Raw genomic sequence first — 25,869 nt, forward strand, 5'->3', positions numbered from 1 at the left:
GCTGCGGTTACACGGTGCTCGCTCGCTCGTGGGTATTTGTGCGCCCCAGCAGAAAAACCAGCCAGCCAGCGCCTGGCGACGTTGGAGGAAGATCATCTTGCTACTGCCAGAGTCTGAGCTGACTCACTCAACCAATGTAGACAGTGGCTGGCTTCCGAAGAGTGCACGTCTGACTGTGTGACCCAACCAACTTCGGCTCAACTCCCACCAAACCACAGGATCAGCCACAAACTTAACCAACGTTCCCAAACCCGAGTCCTCAGATGTGGGAAGCTCCAGCTTGAGCGTCATCGAGTTTGTCTTTTTTCCCCCTCCCGATTAGATAGATTTCTTTGTAAAACTAAATTTTCTGCACTGACCATTTGTCCAGAATTTATTGAGAGAATAACGACAAGTGATTCCACCCCAGCCTATCAACTACTGAAGCTGATTTTCAAGGCTACTTTAAAAAAAAAAAGAAAGACTTCAGCGAACATTAATGGATTTCTGTTGTGTTTAAATTCTCTACAGATTGAATTGTAAATATTTTATGAAGTAGATCATATGTATATATTTATATATACGAGCACATACATTACTAGCACAATCTTTTAATGTTGCAGCTCCTGCTTTTGAGAACCGAAGTGAGTTTTTTACGATAAGAGGGGCTCCCTGTATGGAAGACACTCCTAAGTTTTTTATTTTGTTGAGACTTTAAACAAAACTGACCTGCAAGAAAGAAAAGCAAATTGACAGGCAATTACCTGCTGGGACTTGCAAATCTAGTTTTTGCTGGTCATTTTGTTGTTATTGTTGTTTTTCTGCGCATAAATATTTTAGGACGTGTTCGGGAATTTTGCCTCCGGGACCGTTTGTAATAGCCAAAGACTGAACTTCAACTCTGAAAGCGAGGCTTCTTTGGGCATCCGTCTTGGGATTCTGGTTGCCCACTCTTTGATGCACTAATCGGCCAGTTGTTAGCCCTGTTTGGGTGAGGCCGATCCGACTAACTAGAACTCAGTCCGGGACTCTTGGTAATTTAGTCTCCCTCCTCCCCCACCACCCTCCGGTAGTAATAAAGGTTCCTGAACTTGTATGTTGATCTCCCGGGAGCTACTTGAAGAAGATCCGATCCCGTGTTGCCGCCTAGTAGGAGCTGTTTTCAGGGTCCTTACTCAATCGGCTTGTTGTGATGCGTATCCCCGTAGATGCCAGCACGAGCCGCCGCTTCACGCCGCCTTCCACCGCGCTGAGCCCCGGCAAGATGAGCGAGGCGCTGCCGCTGGGCGCCCCGGATGGCGGCGCCGCCCTGGCCAGCAAACTGAGGAGCGGCGACCGCAGCATGGTAGAGGTACTAGCTGACCACCCGGGAGAGCTGGTGCGCACCGACAGCCCCAACTTCCTCTGTTCCGTGCTACCCACTCACTGGCGCTGCAACAAGACCCTGCCCATCGCTTTCAAGGTACTCCGGCCTGGAGAGGGTGGTGGGAGGCTGGAAGAAGGCCGGCCAATGCTCGGAGTGAACCTAGAGGGCAGAGGCCAAGTGGCATCTACAGACCTGTGCTGCCTGTGGAAGTCTCTGGTCCTTCTCACTGAGTTTGGGATGTGGGGATGCTGCGTTGCCTTGGCGACCCTTGGGAGGGACCCACCTTAGCCAGCCTCAGAGGCATCCAAGAGGGTTTTGTTATTGGTGGTGGTGTTTGTTTTTTATAGTCAAGATAATCCCAGAAGATCTACCATCTACTTTTGCTATAAACTAAGAAAAGTTAAAACCTTGGAGGGGACAAATCTGTCTTGATTCGTAGGCTTCCCGGACCTCCGGATGAACGCTCAGACAGTTTTGTGTCTCTCAAATTCTCAAATGAAGGAGAGAGAGAGAGAGAGAGAGAGAGAGAGAGAGAGAGAGAGAGAGAGAGACTTTAATACCTTCCGGTCAGTAAAAATAAAGCAACAAGGGAAAGCGCCAGGGGAACCCCCTCCCCAGCGCGCCTTTTTTAAAAAACTGCCCTATAGGAATCAGAATGTCCAAAGTCCACTGCAGGCGTAGTTGTTTGCCAAAGGTCCAAGGAGATTTTTGAGCCTGTAGCCTACTCCTGCTAGAAGCCTCAAGTAGCAAATCCTGTTGCTTTTTCTGGAACCCTCCAGAAAATTAAGCCCGGGGCAAGAAAGGTGCTGGGGTGTCTTCCCAATACCTGGAATGGTCCAGTTCGGCGGCTTTTCTGTTAGAGGAGGGGGCAATGTAGACCTGGCAACTTCAGAAGGGCAGCTCACTTCGGTTCGGGTCACTTTTCACTCTGATCTTGCCCTAGCTTTGAGTTGCTTCTAAACCTTGGCCTCCAGAAGCGACGTATAAACAACCCCAGGCGTTTTTAAAACAACTACCCTACTTCTCTGGCAGGGCGCTTGAGGAATTTAAATTCTCTTCTTTAGTCTTCTTCAGTGGTGGATTTTAAAGGGTAAAGCTGAAAATCACACCCGCTGTGTCAGGCCCTGTTCTTTTAAAAGTCTGATAAAGGAGGGATAGCCAAGCTGTAGAGAGAGCTGCCGGGTTTGTGTGTGGTGGTGGGTGGGGGCAGGGGGCGGGTAGATGAAGAGCTGACCCCTTTAGGAGGGAAATTAATTTAATCTTTTGGTAGTTCCAGGCCTCAGCTGGGCCTTGATTTAATTACAAGGAATGATGCTAACTTTTTTGAAAAGTGCCGTACAAATTCTTTTTTATGCTAAAATCACCATCCGCATTTTCAAAATCACAGAAGCCGATTTCACAATCTCCTCTGTCCATAGAATTGCCGCTTTCACCAGGTTTTGAAAGCAACTTTTTAAAGGGTGGGGGTAGGACTGAGGGTCAGAGGGCAGACAGGCACTTGGCTTTCCTGCCTTTCAGTTCTTTGGAAAGCCATCACAATTCTTTCAGAAAAACGTTGTTAGGTGGTGGTGTCTTCTGCTCACCGTGAGAGGGAACCTGAGTGGGCTCAGCCCTGAGGTCACTGTCATCAGAGAGAAATCAAGCTTTTTTAGTCAACAAAGGGACCATTTAAGGTAGGTTTCCCCGCTCAGCAGAGTTAAAGAGACTTCCTTGGGGGTGGACTCAGAGTTTTTCTCGAGGTGCTTTTTTTTTCTTTTACTATGAGGGACCCCAGTTTATCAAGACTCTAAATGATTGATTTTTTAAAAATTGTCTTCAGAGTTGAAGCAATGAAAACTCCTAAGCTTGCTACCACATGGAAATGTTTATTTTCTTTCAAAAGAATGAAAGACCATGCATACTGCTTTTAGAAACCGCGGAAAATTCCTTTTAGCAAAATAATCACAGCCATAGAGGCTCCGTTTTATAAATGATTTTGGAAAACCCACTTCTAAAAGAATCTCGGTTTGTGTTCCTGAGTGACAGCCGGTAGCCATGACCAAGGTCAAGGTGGATAGAGCACAGCTCTTGAGGAAGTCAAGTGGGTCTCTTGAGCGTGTGTGGTGGGAAGGACAGGGCAGCAGAAAAATCAGACCCCTCGGTTAATATCTGTCAGCACTCGGTCCCACAGAGAAGGCCCCTCTGGAGCTCAGCGCCTGCTGGACTGAGCCGGTACAGAGGGGTTTCAGAGGCAGAGGAGGTGTACAGGTGGATTTAAGAGGAAGCTGGACTTCAAAACAGAGCAGCATCCTAGCAGATTTTCTCGGCCTCCCTGGCCCCTGTCTGTACCAGCCCCTACCAAACGCCCTGAAACAGTTCTCACCCAAATGTTTCTCTACGTTTGGGATTTCAGTTACATCTCAGGAGTCTCTTTAGCGGTTAATCCTGTAGGAATTATCTGATTCCCCATGATAAAAACCAGATTATGTGAAGCTGTGATGGAGTCCATCCCCAGAGAATAACATCTTCGGGAAGCTTCTGGAATTTTGTTAAGCCCTCAGCTTTAATCTTTAAGAATTATCAAGAGATTTAAATTCATGAATTCTCTTGAAAATAGATTTTAATTGTCCTAACTGGTTTTCCCACCTATCCTCCGCCCCTCTTTGCTCCTACAGGAGAAACCCTTCACAGACGAGAAAGTCAGCTACATGCTATGCTGTATTGGCAGGAGCCGCAGCAACAAAGCTGTTTAGGTGACTTGCAGCCGCTTTTGCAATACTGTATCAGAGCAGTGTGTTTAGGCCCTGGTACACAGGGGATACACATGCCTTCAACAGGGAGTTCCAAGACCCTGGCTGCCGCAGGATGAAAAATGTTTTTTTTTTTAATTTTTTTTTAAAAAAGGAACAAATAATTTTCTAGCAGGAAGATCATGGTCTCTAGCTACGCATTAAATGCCGTCTCAGGTGAATGTTCTACTCGGCAGCCCACTCTGAAACTCTGGAAGATTAAGGAATTTGCAGCAAATGAATTGTAGCTGTAATTTCACCCTATGAAGTTGTTGGAAAATGCCAGTTTCCGATTATGAACAAGCTAGCCAAGAACAGGGCTGGGAGGCCCTTAGAGCATAGAGGAGAGCTGATATTTTGCCCAACTTCCTGATACTTGGAGAACAGAGAAGTTCAACAAAGTATGAGCTATCTTTGGCCAGCAAGTCCCTTCTTGTCTGTTTGGTCTGTGCTAAATGTAAATGTTTGTCTTCCCTTACCTATTGTTTATAACTTTTTATTGCAGACGCTGCTTTTTATTTCTGTTTGGAGTTAGATTTTTTTTTCTCATTCTTTTTATATCACCTCTCATGGACAAAATCTTTATCAAATTGGAAGACATCTTAGTTTTAAATCTAAAAAGAAAAAAAACGTTAGCCTAGTTTAAGTCTGCTTGTCATTGGATGAAATAGAATGTTAAATGTTTCTGGATTTAATTTGTCTCCTTCCCTTCCCCACCAAAACTCTTGGGAGATAAATCAAAAAGACATAGTAGTAATAACTGAGTTCCTGGATGCCCCCTTCCCACTTCCTTTAAAATGGGAGTGATGAAATTTAAACTCCTGATTTTTAGACTTTTGAATTCCAACATCAGCAGCCTTTTCTTAGCCAGGCACCATGGCCCTTTCGTGCTGTCTGCATCTCTCCGTGAGGGACTCCTGGATTGACCCCCCCCCTCTAATGTGATAGCACTGGAGCAATGATGGTAAACTGAGGCACACTGAGACACAGCAGGAGGAGGGCCATGACTCAGCATGCCTTTGGGCACTTATGGAACAGGATGTATTTATTTTAATTTCTGAAGAAATATGGGCCCCAACAGTAAGGCATTCCGTTTGGAAGCCCAATTGTCTACCCAGTACCCTAATGCCCAGCGGGTGTAGAATTGAGCTAAAAAAGCCTACATCTGCAGTCAGATGAGCCTAAGGAAGTGAAGTGACTTCGTGGAGGACATTTCAACACTGTGAGCTAATTGTGCAGGGAGAAGTGAAAATAGAAAAGAAAAAGAAATGGGGGAAATAAAGAGACTCAAAGCAGCAGACTTGATAGGAGTGGACTTTTGTAGGAGCAGAAAGGAAGGCTAATAATGATCAATTAACTGATCAGGGAGATTTATTGCAATAATGTTCTGTGAAACAAAAGAGTTGTCATATTACCAATCTTAATTAAAGGTCATCAAACACTTGCGGTGGGCTATAAACATCTAATTACAGACAGCTTAGAGTTTTAAAGTCTGCTTGGAGAAAGCATGTCCAACAATTGGAATTGAAGGGTTAAAAACAGAGGCAAGCGGTTCCCTCCTGGTCTCACAAAGCAAGCTGGTTAAGACAGATAAAATTAAAGAGCTAACAAGATGCTTGCTCAATACCCAGAGCAGAGTGTCCGGTGATGTCCTAGGTTCTGTCCGTCCAGTTCTCCAGGCAACTTGGGTCATTTCCTGGCATGTTCGTTAGAGCCCAGGAGATAGAGCAGCCATAATGAGTAAAAATCACCCGGATAGTCATCCGCAGGACCGCGGGCAGCTAAGAGGGCATGACTAAGCACACAGTGAGGATGGCTAGCAAAGGGACTGGACATTGATCCCAAATTAGTGAATCTGTGGCATCCTTATTTACATACATACAGACGGAAATATTCCTCTAATAAATTATGCAGTAACTAGTATGCAGAAAATACTGAAAAAGAAAGTACCAGCGTGTTGAGAAATGCTCGCTGCTACCAGCTTGAGGACCCTACCTAAGGATGACCATGAACCAGGACACATAACGTTTTCACTACAGACGGACAGCACAGATCAGAAATGATTTGGGGGGCAAGTGAACTTGAGGTATTTTGATTTGAATTCCATGGACCACTTTGAAATTGGAACACACAAATGTGAGTTGTAATCAAGTCAAAACTCAAAGTCACTGCTGAAGCCAAAGGAGGCCAGGCTTGGTGGTATACACCTGTAAGCCCTGGCCTCACAGGCAAAGACAAGATTGTTAGTTCAAGGCCGTTCTAGGCCATCTAGTGAGACCCTCGCTCTAAAACAAAATAAAAAGAATCAAATAGCAGCCACATGATGGATGATAATTCGTGAAGTATTTTTAAGACAAATACTTCAGAGTATTTTTATTTAAAATTGGTGCCTTTTTTGGTTTTATGGATATGAAATGTGTTTAACTACCAATTGTCTTCAAAATATAATAAACCCTTCCCTACTCGGCGACAGTAACGGGATCCCTCGGAATACAGATAGTACATGTTTGAGGCTCACAGCTGTGAAATGCAGCCTGGTCTCACATGTAGTTCAGGAGGCTGATTAAATTGGAACCTGCTTTGTTCCGAAGTCGTCCCCTTTGTGATCAATAGTAAATAAATGGCACATTCTGGATTGTCTCCTAGTCCACTGCTAGTGAGAATCCAATAGAGGCAGAAAGAGATGCCAGACATCAGCCGCAATCGGGCTGGTTAAGTCCTTCTGGAGTCCCTGGAAGCTGTCCATGTGGGGGGCACATCCTGTAACCCAGGCACTCACAGGGCAGAGACAGGAAGATCAGGTTCGAGGCCATCCCTTAGACAAAGAGCTTGAGGTCACCCTGGGCTACGTGAGCCCCTGTCTTGGGAAAAATAGAATAAAATCAGTAGCAAAAGTCAACTTTAAGTTTAACAGAACTAAGTTTAAATGGCTAAGTCCAGGTCCTATTAGACACACCAGTGAAGGTCCAAGCAGGTAAATGATGGGGTTGGAGAGACGGCTCAGTAGGTAAGAAAACAGGAGACTGTTGCAGGGGATCAGCTCACCCCAGCACCTCTGTCAGGTGACTCACGTCTGCCTGCGATTCCACTCCAGGTGTGCTGACGCCTCTGCCCTCCAGTGGCACTACATGTATACACACACACATACAGTTAATTCAAAATAAAATCAATCTTTTTTAAAGGAGGATTAGATTATAAACTACAAACATACAAACATGAGGTCTTAAGAGATGACTACATTGACAAGAAGCAGCATCTTCTCAGAGTCCCTGTCCTCTTTTGTCTTGTCCCCGCTATTTTGTGTGACCTCAATGGCTTTGCTCGTTTCAATTCATCGCTGTCTTCCTCATCTCCGTCTACGCGTTGTGGAATTAACAGATAGCCTCTCCTTTATCGCGCAAGTTACGACTTTTCTGGAAACCAGAAGTGTCATCAGGTTCGAGGCCATCCCTTAGACAAAGAGCTTGAGGTCACCCTGGGCTACGTGAGCCCCTGTCATAGGTTTAATTTTCGACCAATTGTCACGCCAGTGACATGGACGTGTGCCTGCGGCAGCTCTGATATCTGCGTTTGTCCCTTGACTGATGTCTAGGTAGTAGCGCTGGGGGATGTTCCGGATGGCACTCTGGTCACCGTCATGGCAGGCAACGATGAAAACTACTCGGCGGAGCTGAGAAATGCTACGGCAGCCATGAAGAACCAAGTGGCAAGATTCAACGACCTCCGGTTTGTTGGTCGGAGTGGTAGAGGTACGTATCACGAATGAGCTCCAAGTATATGTGCCTGGGAGCGAACCCAGGCTTAACTGGTAGCAGTTTCTTAGTATTGATGCCGCATCAAACTTTAATATATTTATTTGAAATTTAATACTTCTGCAAGAATCTAATTTTATATTATCATGTTTGATAACTAAATTGCCTTAAGACTGACTTGGAATACACAATACATGAATGAATTACTTTTTTGTTTTGTTTTGTTTTTTTGGTTTTTCAAGACAGCCTTTTTCTATGCAGCCTTGATTCTCTTGAAACTAGCTCTATAGACCAGGTTGGCCTTGAACTCACAAAGATCCACCTGCCTCTGCCTCCTGAGTGCTGGGATTAAAGGCATGCACCACTAGTGCCCGGCATGAATTATGAAAACACTTCAATTTTTCTAAAATGACAAAAGTGAACCTCACCATAATGAGAACTAAGACTGTGTAATGAGAGTTCACTGCCGGGCAATGTGAGCATCGTGAGCCTTCAGCGTATGGTGCTTGTGGCTTCTACCACAAGTGACAGGATTTCAACTGGTCACATCGGTGGTTTGGGGAATCCTTACACTAGATGATATGGTTTTAAGCAAGCTTACATTTTTAGGACACACACAGAATCATATTAATACAACCGAGAACAACATGGCCTTCGTGATGTGTTTATTTTTTTTGCAGCCTATTACAGTTTGGTGGGAGAAAAGGGGCTCACTTAACTTTCAGATGTTAATTTTGTTAGAGACCTGATTATTAAAGGAGCCGTTCTTGGCTCAGGTGGACAGGCAGTTTTATTGGCCTTCACCCTTAACCATCTATCAGGCACTGGAGTGGAAAGAGGGAACTTGTTTCACTGTAGACGTCTCTACTTTCCAGTTACCTCTCAAGTATTACATTTTCTCTTTGTTTCCAAGACTAAATCATATTTTACAAACGTCAACAAGTAGTGAAAAATCTAAGAGCACCTTTGTAATGTAGTGCTCAATAAGCCTGGCCATCAGAGGTATTTCTAGATTAAAGAACAGAATACATGTCTCAGTAGCAGTAATAGTTCCTGTATTTGAAAAGAATTAAAAAAGGGTCAGTGATGTCTGCAGCTCAGTGGAAAGCCCTCTGTCTGGTCCCCAGTACCAAGCAAACAAAGCAAAACAACCAGACTGGCGAATGTAGAAAAGTGCAGGCAAAGAAGTCATCATCACTCTTGTCTACAAAGGTGGTCAGAAAACCTAGAAAACCTGTTCTTAGTGGAAGACGGGAGAGTAAGTGTATGCACATCTGGGCTGTTTGCTGCTAGCCTAGATGTACGGCCATTTTCATAATGAAATCACAGCTGGGGAAAAAAACCCTATAATGTGATTGAAAATTAATGTTCACACTACTATGCTAATAATAGGGTGATTCGGAGAGGCGTCTGTCCTCTTACTGAAAGCCGGAGATGCTGTGTGCGTGTGTCGTTAAGTGGGTTCACTTGTTATAGCGAAAGTCTGTCTTTGAGCAAATGGAACTCGCATTATGGTTCCGGGGCCTGTGCTTAGCAAACATCACGAAGAGGGTGGGAAGCCAAAAAGAAGCTAGCCCCCACCTGCCTAGCAGTGATCTTCACCTAGCTTAGGAGGTGCCTCTTTTAGAAATGGCTAGCTGGGTATCGCTTGGTTGCCAGAGAAAGTGTGGTTCTATTCATAGGCGCCTAGGTGGGTCTTTTTGTCCTGCTTGGCTATGGGGGTTTTAAAGACTGTTTCCTGGCTCGTCCCAGTGACATTTCCACTAGGGAGCCGCGGCGACTCTCCGACACCCGTCAGAATAGGTTGATGATGGCAAAGAGTGGGTTTTGAAAGCAGCATGCTTCCTTTTGTGGTACCGAGGGCTGGCCCCCATCTCTCTTTGGCCATTTCTGTTTTGAGTGGGTGACTAATAGGCGCTGTTGTTTACCTGAGGAACGGCGGACTGTTTCCCCAAGGTGTGGGCTGTTTACATTCTGCTACCTGATTCGTGCCAGTGTGCACTCAAGTTTGCATAAACCCCCCAAAAGAAAACAGTAGCACCCAAGGCCAGGCTGTCTTCTCATACCCTGGAATGAAAAAAAATTAATCAGATGCAAAATTTAAAAAAAGAGGATTATAATTGATTTGAACAGGCTCTCCACGCCATGTCTGATAGTAAATCATTAAAACTCAGGAACACTAATTGACCACTTGACCCAGTTACCGTTACTGTATATAACACTGGTCTTGAGTTTTATGGTCTACATATTTTTATGTCAATAATGTAAGACAAGTGAACTCTTGGGAGGCTGAACATAGTTTTGCCTCGTAATTTCACTTTGTAGTCACACAATTTAATTTAATTTTCTTTTTTTTTTGTGTCATCATCGAAGCCTGGTAGACAACCCCCACCTCGTTCTCTCTCTCTCTCTCTCTCTCTCTCTCCTAATTCTAACAATTAGTCCTAATCCCCCTGGCTGAGCCTTGCCTTTTAAAGTTTCATTATGTTTTATTAAGGGATATTAAGACTCGTCTATTTCGTTTTCTGTTTTCTAAAATGTGTCTAAAAATATGCCCTTGGCATTCACAGACTGACCCAGAGGTCTGGCTTTCCATCCGTGCACACATCTTAAGGGCAGTTTTGAGTTGTCAATGACAGGTTCTCCAAGGAGCCTGGACACTCGGTGTGGAATGAAAGGTAGAGAATCTATGGAAGGGTGCCCCCTTTATTTCGCCAGATGCCAGATGTTGGGGGTTGGTGACCCTCACCGAGACTGGCAGAGCTACCCAGGGAAGGGATTTCCTCTGTTCCAAGAAATGGATCTGTCTGGTGCTGGCTAGTGGCCAGCACCACAGCTCCTAACCTCAGGTTCAGCCGGTGACTGGGAAAACCTGCCGGTCTGGCTCCTAAGGCAAGGCTGATCACAGGCCCCTGTGAGCACTGTTGAAGGCCAAGGCGGCTCTAGATTCTTCCCTGGCCCCTGACTTCCCCCGGCTTCCCCTTGCTGTCCAGGTAGCTGAGATCTAGTATCTCACCCCAAGAATGTTTCTCTCTTTGGTTTCCCATCTGCCTGTTGACTTGCAATGACTTTCACAAAGAGAGAGTTGCTCTTAGTTGGGGGTGGCGTGAGAAAGGGGAGTCCTGGGAGACCCACTGAAATCCAGAGATTAGGAAGGCGTACAAGTGGTTGTCAGAATTATTGTTTTAATCACAGGGCCTGAGACTATCCATCACCTCCAAGTTCAGGGTCAACAGGAACTCTCCTCCGTGAGGTTGAATACCTGAACGCTTGTCCCTGTCTACAACTGCCACCAGTAGGTTCCCATGGCAAGAGCGCTCCCCACAGTGTGAGGTGGGGACCTTTAAGGAACTTTAGCAGTAATGTCTGCAAATGCCTCTTCCCTCCTAGAGTATTATATTAGTTGCCAATGAATTGATCCATCAGGGAATATAGCTTCAATGATTTCACTGGGAACCAAAGCACACATCTACCAAATGTATGAACGGCTGTGTTGTGAGGAGGGAAACCATGGCCAATTTACATTTGTCCTAAGAATGTGATTTTTAATCTTTGGGAGATGTCAGAGATAATTCTGAAAATCCTCCGAAAGAATTTTCCCAAGAATGAAAAAAGCCCCTGCATGCACGGATTTCTGTGTGCCACGCTGAAATTTCCGGAGTTGTTTGTAGATCTTCTGGGATGCGGAGATGCCGAAATGTGCACATTGGGAATGTGGAACACAAGATTAGCACCAAGCTTTATGCTCAACAGATACCCAGAAAATAAATAGACAAGTGCCCTTCTGTTATGTTGGTGACAGCGGTAGACTCAGGACCTGGGGTTAGGAACGTACAGAATTTAAAAGGCTAATCCAGGCCTTTGGTGAAGCCCTAGGCATGTGGGTGAATGTAATCACTTACGCAGGATTGCAGGCCCTCTGTCCTTGACAGTAAGGTCTCTTCCCCAGTGACCATCGCCCCAGCTGTAGTGGCACTCACCGTGAAACAGAGCATTCTGTGCTCTGTCAGAAAAGGGTTTCACTTCTCAGTGGGATCTGCTGTTTACCCTGACCTCCTGGCAGCTCGGAACTTGCTCCATTTTGAAAATAGTCCTTTGCTGAAGTGAAATTCCTTCCTCGACTCTTGCTGTGAACGTCTTCCCAGACATAATATTTATCCTGTCAAAATCTAGGCTCTTTCGTATTTGTGTAATTTTGGTTTCTTAAGGCAGTCCTTCCGCAGGATTCTGGGTACAATATGGGGATGTTGTCTCTCAGCTCAGGGGAAGGCTGTGGTGGAGACGCATTTCGGGAAGGATAAACCGTACTTATCCTCCAAACAGGGAGGGGCATCTGTGTAGTGGCTTTTACCAGAGAGCGGGTCTGAGTGACTCACAATGTTATCATAGATCCACATCGTTCTTTATTTGATCACCAATTCATTTACTAGAAGAAGGAAAAATCCAACTGCCAGCCCCAGAGACGTTTTGTGGAGAACATTCTAGGTAAGCAATAGAAAGTTGCAGTTGGGTCTCCTAGAGAAAGTAAGTAAAAGGGAATATATGAGCTGCGTTCAAATCAAATGTCCATTTTCTCCCTTTTTCTTCCTGGCTTTCCATTTAGAATTTGTAATAGTGCGTGTAGTAAGGTCCGTTTCCCTCAGATTTAGCTGTGAACAAATGGGATAAAGCAGACCAAAATAAAAATAAAAACAGATAAAACTAAACAAACCCAGGGCCTCTCAGAGAACAAGCCCCAGCTGGCCCCATCAAATACTTCCTTTCCACGGCAGGTCACAAGTTCCACCCGGAACTGAGGCAGACTCTGCCTGTCCGACCAGAATTTTATATTTGACAGTAAAAGAGTTAGCAACACTTTCCTCAAGTGAGCTTGAAAGCCTGGGTTGGTCAGAGTCTTAGCAAGAAGAAGGAGCAGCTCACCATGCGCGCTATCCCTGTGGGAACACAGTAGCGACCTACTCTACTCCGTCAGACTTTCCTTGCTGGTTTGTAACGAAGTGCCAGGCATCCAGGATGGTGTGTCACGCAGCTTTTCATGGTTGAGGTCATTTGCATGAATAGAATTTTTCAGTTGTGGGGTAGATACTGCCCTTCTATGGAGCGTCCTCCACCCTTCCTGGGCAGCAGGGCTTCTTAGTGTGCCAGGACTGAAGACTGCCCATCAGAAAGTGCCTCGGAGAGAAATAATGGCCCAGTGACTTTAGAGCTTCCTGTTATGACAGCATCATAGACATAAACAGGGATCAAGCTAGCTACCCAGCATGGCTCGTTCTAATAAATTAGCTTTCTTTCTTCCGTGTGTGTGTGTGTGTGTGTGTGCGTGTGTGTGTGTGTGTGTGTGGTATGTGTGTGTGCGTGTGCTAGTGTGTGGTATGTGTGTGGTATGTGTGTGGTATGTGTGTGGTGTGTGTTAGTGTATGTGGTGTGTGAGTGTGTGTGTGGTATATGTGTGTGCGTGTGCTAGTTGCTGAGATACAGGGAGGGTGGAGGAGCCTGGTTATGGAAGAATATATTCTGTCTTTCAGGATTTTTTTTTTTTAAATTGCTTTTTGAAGCAGAGATGGTGTAATGTCTGCCGAACCGTCCCTCCCTGCTGGTGACTATACAAACAAGTTGAGGACAGTAAGGGGTGTTTAAGAATGACTGTGTGCAGTCACCCCTGGTGTCTATGGCAGGTTGGTCCAGAACCCCTCCCTTAAGTCCAGACATCTGCAGTTGCTCAAGCCATTCATACAGACTGGTGCAGCTTTTGGAAATGACCCTGCACCCTCTCTAATATAATTTACAGCATGCCTAGATTACTTATGGTAGCTAACAGAGTATCACTTACACATAAGTAGTTGCTGTGGCATTGTTTGGGGAGTAATAATGAAAAAATAAAGCCCACACGTTTAGTACAAATGGGTTTCCCCCCAAGTGTTTTTCATCTGTGACTGGTGGGATCCACAGCCGTGGGACCTACTCTACTGTAACTGTGCAGTGGTGTGCACTTTGCAGGTTCGGTTGTTGGCCCTTACCCAGGGCTCTGTATTCGTGTGTTTATGCTTTCTTTGGGAGACTTCTTAGATCAGAATGTTCTGGAAGATTGCTTGAGTCTATGCTGATAGTATCTTCTCATATGAAGCCCCAACCAAGCAAATTAGCAAGAATGGATGAGCATGCTGTCTGTGAAGATGTCCCAGTGTACAGCTGCCTGGCAGGGAGTGGGGGCCCATAGGCTGCTCACATTTATAAACATGCTGCCTGTGTTTATAAACATGCCTCAGTGAGTTTCAGGCAATGCCTGTCCTCCCCATGGCTGGTTCCGCCGTGTATCTCCCAGTCAGGGCCTATGGAGAATGGAGTTCATGGTTAGTTTCGCATTGCACCAACTCTGGGATCGCAGCTCACTGTCCAGACTTTATTAGCCTATACTGGGCAGCCCGTCCCATTTAGGAACTCCATTTGCTGTGACATGAACCTGCATGGGTGCATGGAGTGTAAAGAAATCCCAGCAGCCTCCTATGAGAGGTTCACATTGTAATTCCGGACTCCCAGTGGGTTTACTGTGACTTCCTAACAAGGGAGGAAGTAGTCTCTCAGAAGCCATTTAAACTCTGCTTTTCTCATACACGTTGTGAGCGAATTTGAGCTTATTTTTTTGACATGAAGTGCTCCCTGCTTTTAGAGTCGTAAGACCTTCCTCGGGAGCACATGGCTCAGTAGCCCTGCCTCCCCAACACCTGATCCAGGAGGCCCAGGTCCAGTGAATGAGAGGGCTGGCCAGTGTCCCCTAGGGAAGTGTATGTCTCTAATCTTGTCACCTCATGCAAAAAAAGGAGCCATACAGTATTCTGCATCCTCATTGGATCTTCACGGACAAGGCACGCAGGGAGGGGCCGTTTGGAGGGAGAAAGGCCCCCCTCATTGTGGACCTCATAGTCCTGAGCCCATAGTATTCGCTCAGAGTTCTGGTCACGGATCTTCACAGACATCTTTCTTTCTATTTGAAATCTTTGTATGGAGTGTGTTCAGCACTATATGGCGTGTATTTGGCATTGTGTGGAGTGTGTTTGGCATTTATACAATGCCAGTCCATACTACTGTGTTTGGCATTGTATGGGGCGTGTTTGGCATTGTATGGGGCATGTTCGGCATTGTACGGAATGTGTTCGGCATTGTATGGTGTGTGTTCGGCATTGTGGTGTGGACTGTGCTCGACAGTGTATAGACCGTATTCAACTCTCACTTTTCTGTCCACTTGCCTCTTATTAATGAAGAGCTATCTGAACCAGGATCATTCCTATGGCTGTTTGTCTTCTTAAATGGCACTCCCAGCTTTGAGCTGCTGCCCCAGGGGCAGGTCTCTTCACCCTTTCCTAGTAGGTGATCAATGCTGATGACCCTCTTAGTGCTTCACAGCTGGGATGAGCTGCCACCCCTGGGGGCATTTGATGAGGTCAGCAATATGATTGATTGTCACAGACAGAACTAGGGCTCATAGCACCCAAGGGTTGAGACCAGAGATCTGCTAAACACCCTCCTATGTGCAGAATCCCCTCCCCAACAGAAACCAACTCTAAAACTTAAGTCATGGCAATACTGGGGCGACCCGGACCTGGCCCGCCACTCTCCACAGTTGTCAAGGATCTCTCTTGTCCTCCTCCCTCACACTCTTTACCTTCCTTGAAAATCTATGAAACTAAATCTGTGATACCTACACTGAATAAAAGAGTGGAGGCAGGAGGACCAGAAGTTCAAGATCATCCTTGGTTATATATTGAGTTCCAGACCAGCCCGGTCTTGGGGTGGGGTTGGGGAGAAAAATCAATCAATCATTCATTCAATCATCAATCAATCAATCAATCAATTAATCAGAATGTATCCAGAAGCCCTGCGTGAGCTTCAGTGACTTTCCCCAAACCAAACATCCAGCTTTGCCCAGTGGTATCTTCAGTGGGCCAATCGCTGGCTAACCAGTAGCCACCCACTCCCTAGATCCCTGCCAGTGAGTCCCTCTTCCAGGGCTGTCTTCCCTCCAGGCAGTGGATTCTACCAGCTTCTCACTGAGAGCAGATCATCTGTCCCCTACTGACACTTAGAGCCACCCTGGAGTGGCTGTGCTATGCATTGTTGGATGTTTGACAGCATACCAGTGACCAGTGACCGCCCCACTCACCCCTACCTTCTCAGTAGTGACAGTCAAACCTCCCCTGAGGGCGGGGAAGTTGCAAACAACTTACTTAAAGGTGTGTGTCTGTCAGGGCTCTATTCCCCTTTTGTCCCTGAAGAGGAGGAGGCACAGAGAGGGTTGATTTCTTGAGATAAAATGCAGGTTAAAAACCTTGGTAAAATCTCACACCTGGGTCAGTCTCTCCAGAGACAGGACCCCTGGGAGAGACAGTGGCTACCACAGGTAGAGTGCTCAGAGGCTGGCATCATGAAGGATCCACCAGAACCACCCATTCTCCCCAGCCTCCTGGAACTTCAAGGGCCTGAAAGGGTTATGCCCAGCAGGCACTGAGATTTCAGATTAGCAATGGAAGAGCTGACATTGAATCTGGACTGTAATTCGAAGCACCGCTTTTCATGGGAAAAGACGTTCTCCCAACTTAGCCTGTCCAACTCTTTTGTCCAAACATTAATAGCATGCAAATATTTATGATTCATACAGGCCCCTTTTAATTCCCAAGAGTATTTTAACAATAAATACTGCATTTTGACAATGAAGCAGAATAATCCCTTTGTCCCGTAGCAGAGCTCCGCAGGCTGGCACCCAGCATGGCATTCTTCCTGGGTGGGAACTGCAGGCTCCACCCAAGCTTTGGGGCATTCTACATCTGCTTGACCTGTGTGTGCTTTGGATGGTGCTCCAGGCCATCCATCCTGCTGTTCCCCAGAAGTCATTCTTATCTCATCATTTTAGTAAATTGCAAGTTAATAGTCACACATGGGTTTTCTCTGGTGGCCACAGGGAACCCAGTCTGTTGCTTGCAGCCGCCTCTGACTCCACGATTGTCTTGCATTCTGGCCAAATTCCTGGGCTCTGGATTACACTAAAGCCACCCAGTCTCACTTACGGTTCCTCTAATTTATCGCACTTCCACAGAAGGACGTATCTATGCAGAATGATTCTGTGGGTCCAGGGAAGACAGTGAGGGAGTCTGGGGAGTGGCCACAACTCTGAGACGTGCAGGCCTCGGTGTTTCTTCCTGTGTAACAGGCATGGCAATGCCTTGCATCTGGGCTAAGATGACAAAAGTGAGGTGGTGGCCTTGGAGGGGATTCAGAAGACAGTGTGGTGGCTCTTGCTCCTGGGGTAGGATTGTGGGAAGAGGAAGAAGGAGATGGCAGGAGCAACCTGCTGAGTCCGGAAGTTAGGAAGGGTGGTAAACCCTTTCCTACTGCCCCCTCCTTCTGTCCCTTTGTTCTGCTGAGGACCTGGTAAAATGAAAGTTCTGGGATACAATAGATCTCCATAAATATCCACTAATAAATGCATGTGTAACTGTAATAAAATAACTAGTCCTTTTTGGGGACCTGTGTGCTGGACATATCCTGTCCTTTTCTCTTTGCTTACCTTGTGCCCTGAAGTCATTCAAGGCGAACATTTGATTCATTCAGCCATTCATTTCTTTCTCTCTCTCTCTCTCTCTTTTTTTTTCTGGCACACAATAGCACTCTTAGCCCAGGCTTACCCTGACCAGGAATTCAGCGATCCTCCTGCCTCAGCCTCTATTCATGGACTCGTCACATATGAACTGGGTATCCTATCAGGCACGAGGCTAGCACAGCAGATTCACGGGTCTGCTAAAGAGCAGTTATCCACTGAGGGATTCCTGAGGGGTGACAGTGAAGCCAGCCCTCCCTGTTCTGAGTGGACATCTCTGTGACAAAGGACAGGAACCAAGTTGTGTGCAGTCTAGTGAAGGGCAGATGGCTTTCCCTAGGGAGCTCACCGTCTCTGTGGATACCTGTGGGAGGCAGCACAGTGTGCCTGTTGGCGGGGGGGGGGGGGCACATTGCCTGTTGAGGAGGCGACAGTGTGTTTCGGTCAGGGGCCAGTCACACATTGCCTGTTGAAGAACCAAGAGATAATAGGGTGGCCCGCTCTGGAGGATTTTGAGAAGGGTGAGGTGAGGATATTACGGGGGTCTTGATATTCGCCCAGGGTGCTGGGTCTGCTGCAGTGACATGCAAAACGTCAAGCAGAGAACTGCGTCACCAGACGTGCATGGCAGACAGACTTAGGGTGCAGTGTGAAGAGCAGGGGTGCTTAGAGGGTGCCGGGGTACCGAGAGACCAACCTGATGGTTTCTCCTCTCAGGCACCCTCAGATCTGTGCAGGGAGAGCTTGCGAGCACCCCCACTTAGTATGTGTCACTCCCAGGGGACGTTAGCTCCCACATTAGGTTGGCCTCAGGTATCCAGCCCACCTTCCCTTCCTCAAAAAGCTGGTGAGCAGGGACTTGGGACCCCGATGCCACCTCTCCTCTGAATGTCAGCACCCAGCCCCCAGCCTCCCTGCTACTTCCACAGGGTGCAGGCTGTGCAGGGCTGTGTGTGCGGCTCTAGGCCACAGGTATATGCAGGGTGATAAGTCAGGTAGCCTTGGGAAGCCACTTTGGGCTTCTTCCTGTGTGGCCCCTGGCTGGACTGCAGCCTGGGGCCTTAGCCTAAGGAGAATCTTGTACGCGTCTGGGCTGGAAACAGGGTAGTTTTCTGAAGAACGTGTAGCTAGGATCCCAAATGAATAAAAAAGACAGAAGGAAATGTGCAACTTTGGGAAAGAAAACAGAGTCCCCAGGGACTGTCTTGATGCTTTGGGGTGGTAGGTGTCAAGTGCCAGGAGGTACGGACCCAATTTTAAGGCCCCTCCTGTAAGACAGCAAAATCTGTAGACGTTCATCCCCATCCTTATTAAAAACACAGACACAGCATTTGTGTGTGATGCACTTGAGCTCCTTCCTCAACAATATTCACCTCACACCAGATGCATTGCCCTGCATGTCTAAACTGCAGCAGGCTGGCCCCTCAGACACAGAGGCAGGAGCCATTGTGCTCACAGTGAAGGGAGGCCTTGCCCGTTCGTTTCTTTCCTAAGGCCATACTCATCCCAGCACCCAAACTACTGCCATGCTTCCCAAGCAGAGAAAGCTGCCACACTAGAAGTCAGAAGAGCTCATTGGTCCACATTTTCAAATGTATGTGTGCGTGCGTGTGTGCGTGTGTGTGTGTGTCCATGTGTGTGTGTGCACACACACGCGTGCACATGTGTGTGTGTGCACGCGCGCGTGCGTGTGTGCATGTGCATACAGGTGTGTGCAGGTGTATCTGGAAGCCAGAGACTAGTACCCAAATTTCTCCACCACTTTTGTTTTTGGGTTAAGGTCTCTTACTGAACCCGAAGCTCGCCCGCCATTTCAACTGGCAAGCCCCACCCCCAAACCGACTTCTATCAATCCCCAGGAACAAGGTTATAGGTGTCTGTTGCCCACTGGCTTTTTACACGCAGGCTGGAGATCCGAACTCAGGTCTTTATGCTGGTGTGACAAGTATTTTACCTACTGAGCCATCTCCCATCAGCCCTTTTTTTTTTTTTTTTTTTTTTTTTTAACAAAAACACTTTGGAGCAGAAACCAGAAATCTGGTTCAGGCACAGCCCCCGAATCACTGACTCACTTCCAGAGAACTTCAGAGTAACGTAACATGTGGCGTTCCTGTTCTCCGAGTAGATGGCCTTTTCTCAAGTTTCTGGTCGCTCCATGTAACCAGGCAAAGGTTATTTCTATGGAAAACTGAGTTCTGTATTTCAAGTGTTCAGTTAGGTTCTGGAGGCTTGAACTCATGCCAAGAGTGGGGGAACTCTGGCCTGCATTCTGCCTGTATGGACCCAGATGGGGCCGGATCCGGCCAGCTGGACACAGGGGCTCTCTGCACAAGATAAGATATATACACAAACACCTTCCAGTTCAGCTTAGAGGAGCCAGGAGGCTCCGGCAGGTCGCGTGATTTGTGCTCGTAAGTCCCTAAATGAATGGATTCTGCAGCTCCATGGTCAACAGATCACGGTGGATATAGACAGAGGACAGGAGACAGGCATGAGCGCTGACTCTCAGGAGGCTCTGGTGGGAAACCAAGAGGGGAAATGTTTGGAGCACACTGGGAATGACGCTGCTATCATGGAAGTCATCTCTGGAGTCCAAGGGAACTTTCGCTTCCTTAAAAATAAATATCTCGTGTGTGTGTGTGTGTGTGTGTGTGTGTGTGTGTGTGTGTGTAGGCATGTGCGTCTGTGTACATATGTATGAGGTCAGAGGACAACATGTGGGAATCAGGGATAAACTCAGGCGACTGGGCTTAGGAACAGGTCTTTATTCACTGAATGCTGGCACCGGTCTGGGTGCATCCATTTTAATGCTGTTGTCTGTGGCCAGAATTAGAGATGGCATAGTCTGTAGTCCAAGGGGAACTCTCACTGCAGCTTTTGAGAATCTTTGGGGATTTCCTGAATTTGTGAAGAGCAGACCTCCCTGGCTGCCTTGGTTTTTCGAAGGCAGCATTTTCAGAATGTTTCCTTTCACATCTTCTGGGGAGCATCAGGTAGAGAAGGCCTGCTCCCTTGCAAGAGACCCGAGTGGATTGGGGTGTTGGGGATGATGCTTAAGGAAAATGGCTACCCCGCATCCCCAGGCAGAAGATCCTTTGCATGTGTAATCTTCTCTTTCGTGACAAAGGGCGAGTTTCACTTCCCCAGAAACAGTCCCCACAAGGAGATGACTCACGCATCCGACCTCCACCAAGGAGAACGAGAGTTACAGAACCACTGAGGAACGGTGGGTAGAGCAGCCCGCCCACAGCCCAAGAAAGGGCAGTATGCTCCCAGCAAGAGACAGAGGATCATCCCTGACTGCAGCTGGCCTGGGGGTAGGGACAACGGTCTGACCGCAGTGTATGGTGTGTAGAACCGTCTTGCTTACTCTTCTCCTTCCCGCCTCAGCCCTCCTGAGGAAGGCCGTACACAACATTATAATATCTTGATCCTGTGGTTTAGTCATCCGCTAGATATGAGGAGAAGCACAGTGTGTCTCGGGCCTGACAGAGAGACAGAACCCAGCCAAGACTTTATTAGAGCTCAGAACTGTCACTGGTCACCACTGAACCCTTCCCTGAGGCCCTGGAACTTCCTGGCCGTGGAAAGCAGGTCACACCACAGCAGCGAGTGTCCAGGAAGGCTCACCCCGTGACCTTCTTTTCGACTAAATAAAGCAGTTCGCATTTTGTTCTGCCCCGTGGATGGACAGTCTGGCGTCGAAGGAGACACCACATGTTGCTGTCTTGGCTTGTTTATATAGCGGATCAGCCACTCACACAACCATGCCTTACAGAACGTTGCCAACCCCCGTAATGCAGCCATGAAGTTCAAGTTGAAGTCAGTCCAAGTAACAAGTCTGTCACCTGTTGAACGTTCTCCCTTTTCCAGAAGTCCTACCCACTGTCAGGTGTCCATGACTGTCTTCTCCCAAGCCTTCCTCACAGGATCTCTGGGACTCTCTTTGTGGAAGGGCTGTCACATCTTTGACATTTTTGCCAAGACTTTGATGGGAACCCGGCCCACCTAGCCCTTCTTACTTTAACCCACAGGAAGAGACTCCGACAAGGAAGGGCTGTCACTGCCTTCTGTTTTGCAGAAGTGGTGTGGGAAGTCCTTCTGTATATGCGTTGCTTTGTTGGTTAATGAATAACGAAGCTGCTTGGGTCCTGAGAGGTGAAGAAACTCACCCATACTCGCAAGAAGTATGATTCGAACACAGGTCCGCTAAGCCGCTAGCTGGCTGAGCATCCACGCTTAGCCCTCTCCTTGTGCGTTTCCTGGAGTGCTACAGCAAGCTTTGTCTAGTGATGCCTGTAGGGTGAGTCCACTGCAGCCCCTTCTCTCGGCCCTTCTTTCTTGGTCTTCCGTCCTCTCTCTCACTCACCCCTCTTGTCCCTCGTGATCCACATAGCTGTCCTCCCTGATCACAACAGTCCCCTGGAGCTGATGCTGCTGTTGCATCCAGTACCAGGAGCAGAGGGAGGAGTGGAGCGCCTCTTTCTCTCCCGAGTACCTCCCACTGGCTGGGTGACTCATGGTCAGGGCATCCGTGACTTACAGCTTGCCCCTCCAGTGCCAAAAGCCTCTGCCTCCAAGCAGTGCCTAAGATCAACCCCAAGGTTATCTAAGTCCCAGCCAGTGAGGGCTTCTGGGACGGCAGCAGACAGGAACCTGAGCCCAGTGCCTCCCCCTTGCCTTAGGTCCTGAAGAGACCAGGATAGCTAGTGTTATTTTGCTGACCGGCACTGCTCCGGTCCCCTCTAAGTCCTTCCTCTTCTGGCTGCAGCTTGCTGAGAAAAACACTTGAAAGTCTTTCACTCTCCACGCCCACGCACTTAAAATACCAAGCCCATAGGTCATTTTAATAAGGGAATTTGGCTAATAACACATGTGTGCTCGAGGCTGCAGCTCCCACGTCTGCAGGTGCTGGCCAAGCAGGGCCTTGTCTGAGCAGCCATGGGCTTGGGTGGGTGGAGAGCAGAGCACATGGTTCCTGCAATCCAGCGCATCCTCAGATGTGCGCATGGTTCCTGCAATCCGGGCGCATCCTCAGATGTTCCTCTAGCTCCCTGGAGGCTATCGTCAGTAATGGTGCCAAGCTCAGCTGGAAAAGTCCAAAGGAATGGAGGTCAGGTTTTCACCTGGGGGAAAAACATCACACTCACCTGTGAGGAAAAAGTCGCCAAGGTCTATAGATAAGAAGCAGATGTCTCCATTGGTGAGGTGCCTGCTTCACAGGCATGATGCCCCGAGTGTCATCCCCAGAAGGATGTGGAGACACACACATTCCTAGGGCTCACCGATAAGTCAGCCTAGGTGAATCCACAAGTTCCAGGCCAGTGAGAGACCCCGTCTAAATAACAAGATGGGAAGGACTTGAGGAACGGCACCCACGATTGACCTGTGACCTCATGTACACAGGTGTGTGTGCGTGCACACAAGCACATACATTGGCTGTAACCAGAGAGCCCATTGTGAGGACAGCCACTAGTTTATCTCCTCCCAGGTAAATCCCTTTACTGATGTGAACTCTCCCTGCTGCAGTCATGGCTAAGTGGAAACTCCTCGTCTCTACATGAAATGGTGAGCAGGGTCCTCGCCGGCCTGGCCATGAGCAGGGACCTCGCCGGCCTCTGCTGCGCCTGAATTCCTTTCCTAAGTCAGTCTCTGGTTAACTAGGAATTTCTCACAAGCTTTCACCTTCTCAAAGTCCCAGTCCACTCCAGGAGACTGCCACTGAGCCCTGACCTGGGTTCATAGGCAGCTTCCTAGAACTGTTTTGTGCATTAGGGTCACAGAGGAAATTTTCACTTTGGGGGATGGCAGGTGTGGGGGGGGGGTGAAAGAAGGCTCCTGAGTTTGCATTTGGCACAGGTGGACCCTTCTGACACCCGTGAGAAGAACTCAGAGGGTGGTGACTAAGGCTTAGGATTCATGTCTCTGTGTTTAACTTAGTTGATTAATTCAATGTTATATTTGTGTGTGTGTGTGTGTGTGTGTGTGTGTGTGTGGTGTTGTTGCATGTCTATGGAGGTCAGAGGGTAACCTGTGAGAGTCGCCTCTCTCCTCCCGTTATATGGATCCCAAATGAAAGTCAGGCTGTCCAGGTTGGCCACAAATACCTTTACCCACTGAGCCATCCCGCCAACCCACGCTGAGTGATTCTGAGAACGTAACTTCACCTTTCTCCATCTTAGCTTTGCACCCTGTTGAGGAATAGTGAAACCCGCCTTGCTTGGTTCACTAGTCAGTTGTAGTAGCCAAATGAAGTCACATATGGGAGCGTACTGGGAACATGGTTAGCTCTACAAACACCTACAGGTGCCGGCATTTTGAATGCAAATCTCCTTGTTGCTCTTTAGGAAATGGTTGAGAGAGTGGTTTAGGGGGCGGTGAGGGTAGGGCTGTTTCGCAGTTTAGAAACCCTTGCGATGACAAGCCTGGTGTGCAGAATACGCCCTGAAAGTCTGCGCCCACCCAGACTCTCAGAATACGCTCTGATGTAGAGTAAATTCACAAGTGCAGTGAGGAGAAGGGTTTGTGGTATTGAGCCCATGCATGGTAGCCTTCTAAGGATGGGGAGATTCAAGAGCTATCCTATAGGAGGGTACCATAGAGAGATGGAGTCAGAGCTTGGGACACTGAGCAGACAAGGTCCTGCAGAAGGTTGATGCTGCTGACATTCTCAGGGGGTCAGGAGGAGAAGGGAGGAGCCTAGGGGAGCAGTCCTATAGGACTGAATCTGTGTGCAAGAAGCCAGCCTACTGTATTGCATCAGCCCCAAGTTTGTTGGAATTCAGTCATTCTTGAGGTTTTTGCAGTAGAGAAGCTCTAAGCATCAGAGGGCATGGGCCAGAGTCTGTTCATAGTGATGCCATGCTGGATAGACACAGGTCTGTAACACTTCCTCAGGGAGCTACAACACACACTACAGGTGATCCATGGGCTGAAGTCAGGGCTCAATCACAGGCTCAGATGACAGCATCAGGGAGCTACCACACACACTACAGGCAACCGTGGCTGAACCCACAGAAGACACTATCAGAGAACTTTAGATGCTACAGGTGTCCTGCAGCCTTGAGCTGAGAAGAAAGCTGTCAGAGAGCTAGCTACCAGGTCCAGTGCCGGCATCCCACTGCCTCAGGCTCAGAAGACAGTGTCAGAGAGCTGCGCGCAGTACCACAAATATCCTTGAACTGGGACCAAGAGAGGCAAAACTGTGGAAGAATCCAGATCCTCTCGCTCTCCAGCTCGAGGCTCCATATTTCATTGTCCCCTCACTCCCCCCAACACACACACCCAAGGCCAGCTCAGGACTAAGCCACGCCACCATCTGTCTTTGGTATCCCCCTCCCCACTTCACGACCTTCTGCTGCCCTAAGCCTCCACCTGCTCTCCTTTGATATCTCTGAAGAATGCTAGTCTTTGGAGAACATAGTCCCTGCCCTCAGGCAGATTAGGCTTGGACAACCACAAATGCTGTCAAAGCAGACATCTTAATTAATCTAGGTAAAGAGTGATTTGTGGGGCTATCTGAAATAGTCACAAGCAAACCCATCCTCAGGGAAGGTCACCTGAGAAGCAGGTCAGCTGCAACTGGCTGGCCTCTGAAGATGGGAAGACCCAAGCAGGGGAATCAGGGTGGCTGAGGAAGTGGTAGTGGCTGGGGAAACCTCTAGAGCTGAACTCATGGGATGCAGGAGGGAGTAAATCCAGGGAGAAGATTCTGGAAGCTAACTCTATGTCCCTGATACAAAGGGTAGCCCATCGTGGGTTCTGGCTGAGAAAGGTCGGCCCACTGTGAGCTCTGCTGGAGGCTTACCTATAAGCAGCAGGACCTTGTGACTGTTTATACAGCCAAAGACAACCGAGAGTGATGGGTGGCGGCCTCAGGCCTCCACATCAGCACACCGTTCTGGGCGTGTGCAGCTTCGGCTTCTGTTGGCTATCCCCTAGGTCGGCTAGACGCTATAGTAGAAAACCACATAGAATATGCCCTGGTGGTATCTGCCGGTATCTGACGACAACAATCCTGGGGCATGGCAGCATCTTTTGTGAGCAGGAGGCTGACTGAGGAGATGGGGGAGTCAGGTACAAAGCCACATGGGCCATAGAATCCCTAGAAACCACTCCTGTCTGGTCCCTTGGGCCACTCATGGCGCAAAATTGACTCCATCACTGGCCTTATCTGCTACTGTTGCTCTTTCTGTCATAGGCTTTAGTAGATAGATTGCCGACAGACACTCCAGGATTATTTAGAAACAATTTTATTTATTTATTTATTTATTTATTTATTTATTAAAGATGTCTGCCTCCTCCTCTCCCCTGCCTCCCATATTTCTCCCCCTCCCCCAACCAAGTCCCCCTCCCTCATCAGCCCGAAGAGCAGTCCGGGTTCCCTGCCTTGTGGGAAGTCCAAGGACCTCCCAC

The 25,869-nt window shown here is 47.8% G+C and overlaps 1 protein-coding gene across 2 annotated transcripts in view; it reads left to right on the forward strand.

Moving 5' to 3' along the window:
- Positions 1 to 771: 771 nt before the first annotated feature.
- Runx1 (RUNX family transcription factor 1) overlaps positions 772 to 25,869 on the forward strand; it is an 85,998-nt gene continuing 60,900 nt past the window's right edge. For both annotated transcript variants that reach the window (XM_041673150.1, XM_041673151.1), the window contains exons 1-2: positions 772 to 1,441; positions 7,706 to 7,862. In XM_041673150.1, the coding sequence (XP_041529084.1) occupies positions 1,172 to 1,441; positions 7,706 to 7,862 (427 nt within the window). In that variant the 5' untranslated portion in view covers positions 772 to 1,171. The remainder of the gene's footprint in view (positions 1,442 to 7,705; positions 7,863 to 25,869) is intronic.

Source organism: Microtus oregoni, unplaced genomic scaffold, assembly GCF_018167655.1.
Source record: "Microtus oregoni isolate MIOR12 unplaced genomic scaffold, Mior012 000023F_ref0000262, whole genome shotgun sequence".
Taxonomy (NCBI): domain Eukaryota; kingdom Metazoa; phylum Chordata; class Mammalia; order Rodentia; family Cricetidae; genus Microtus; species Microtus oregoni.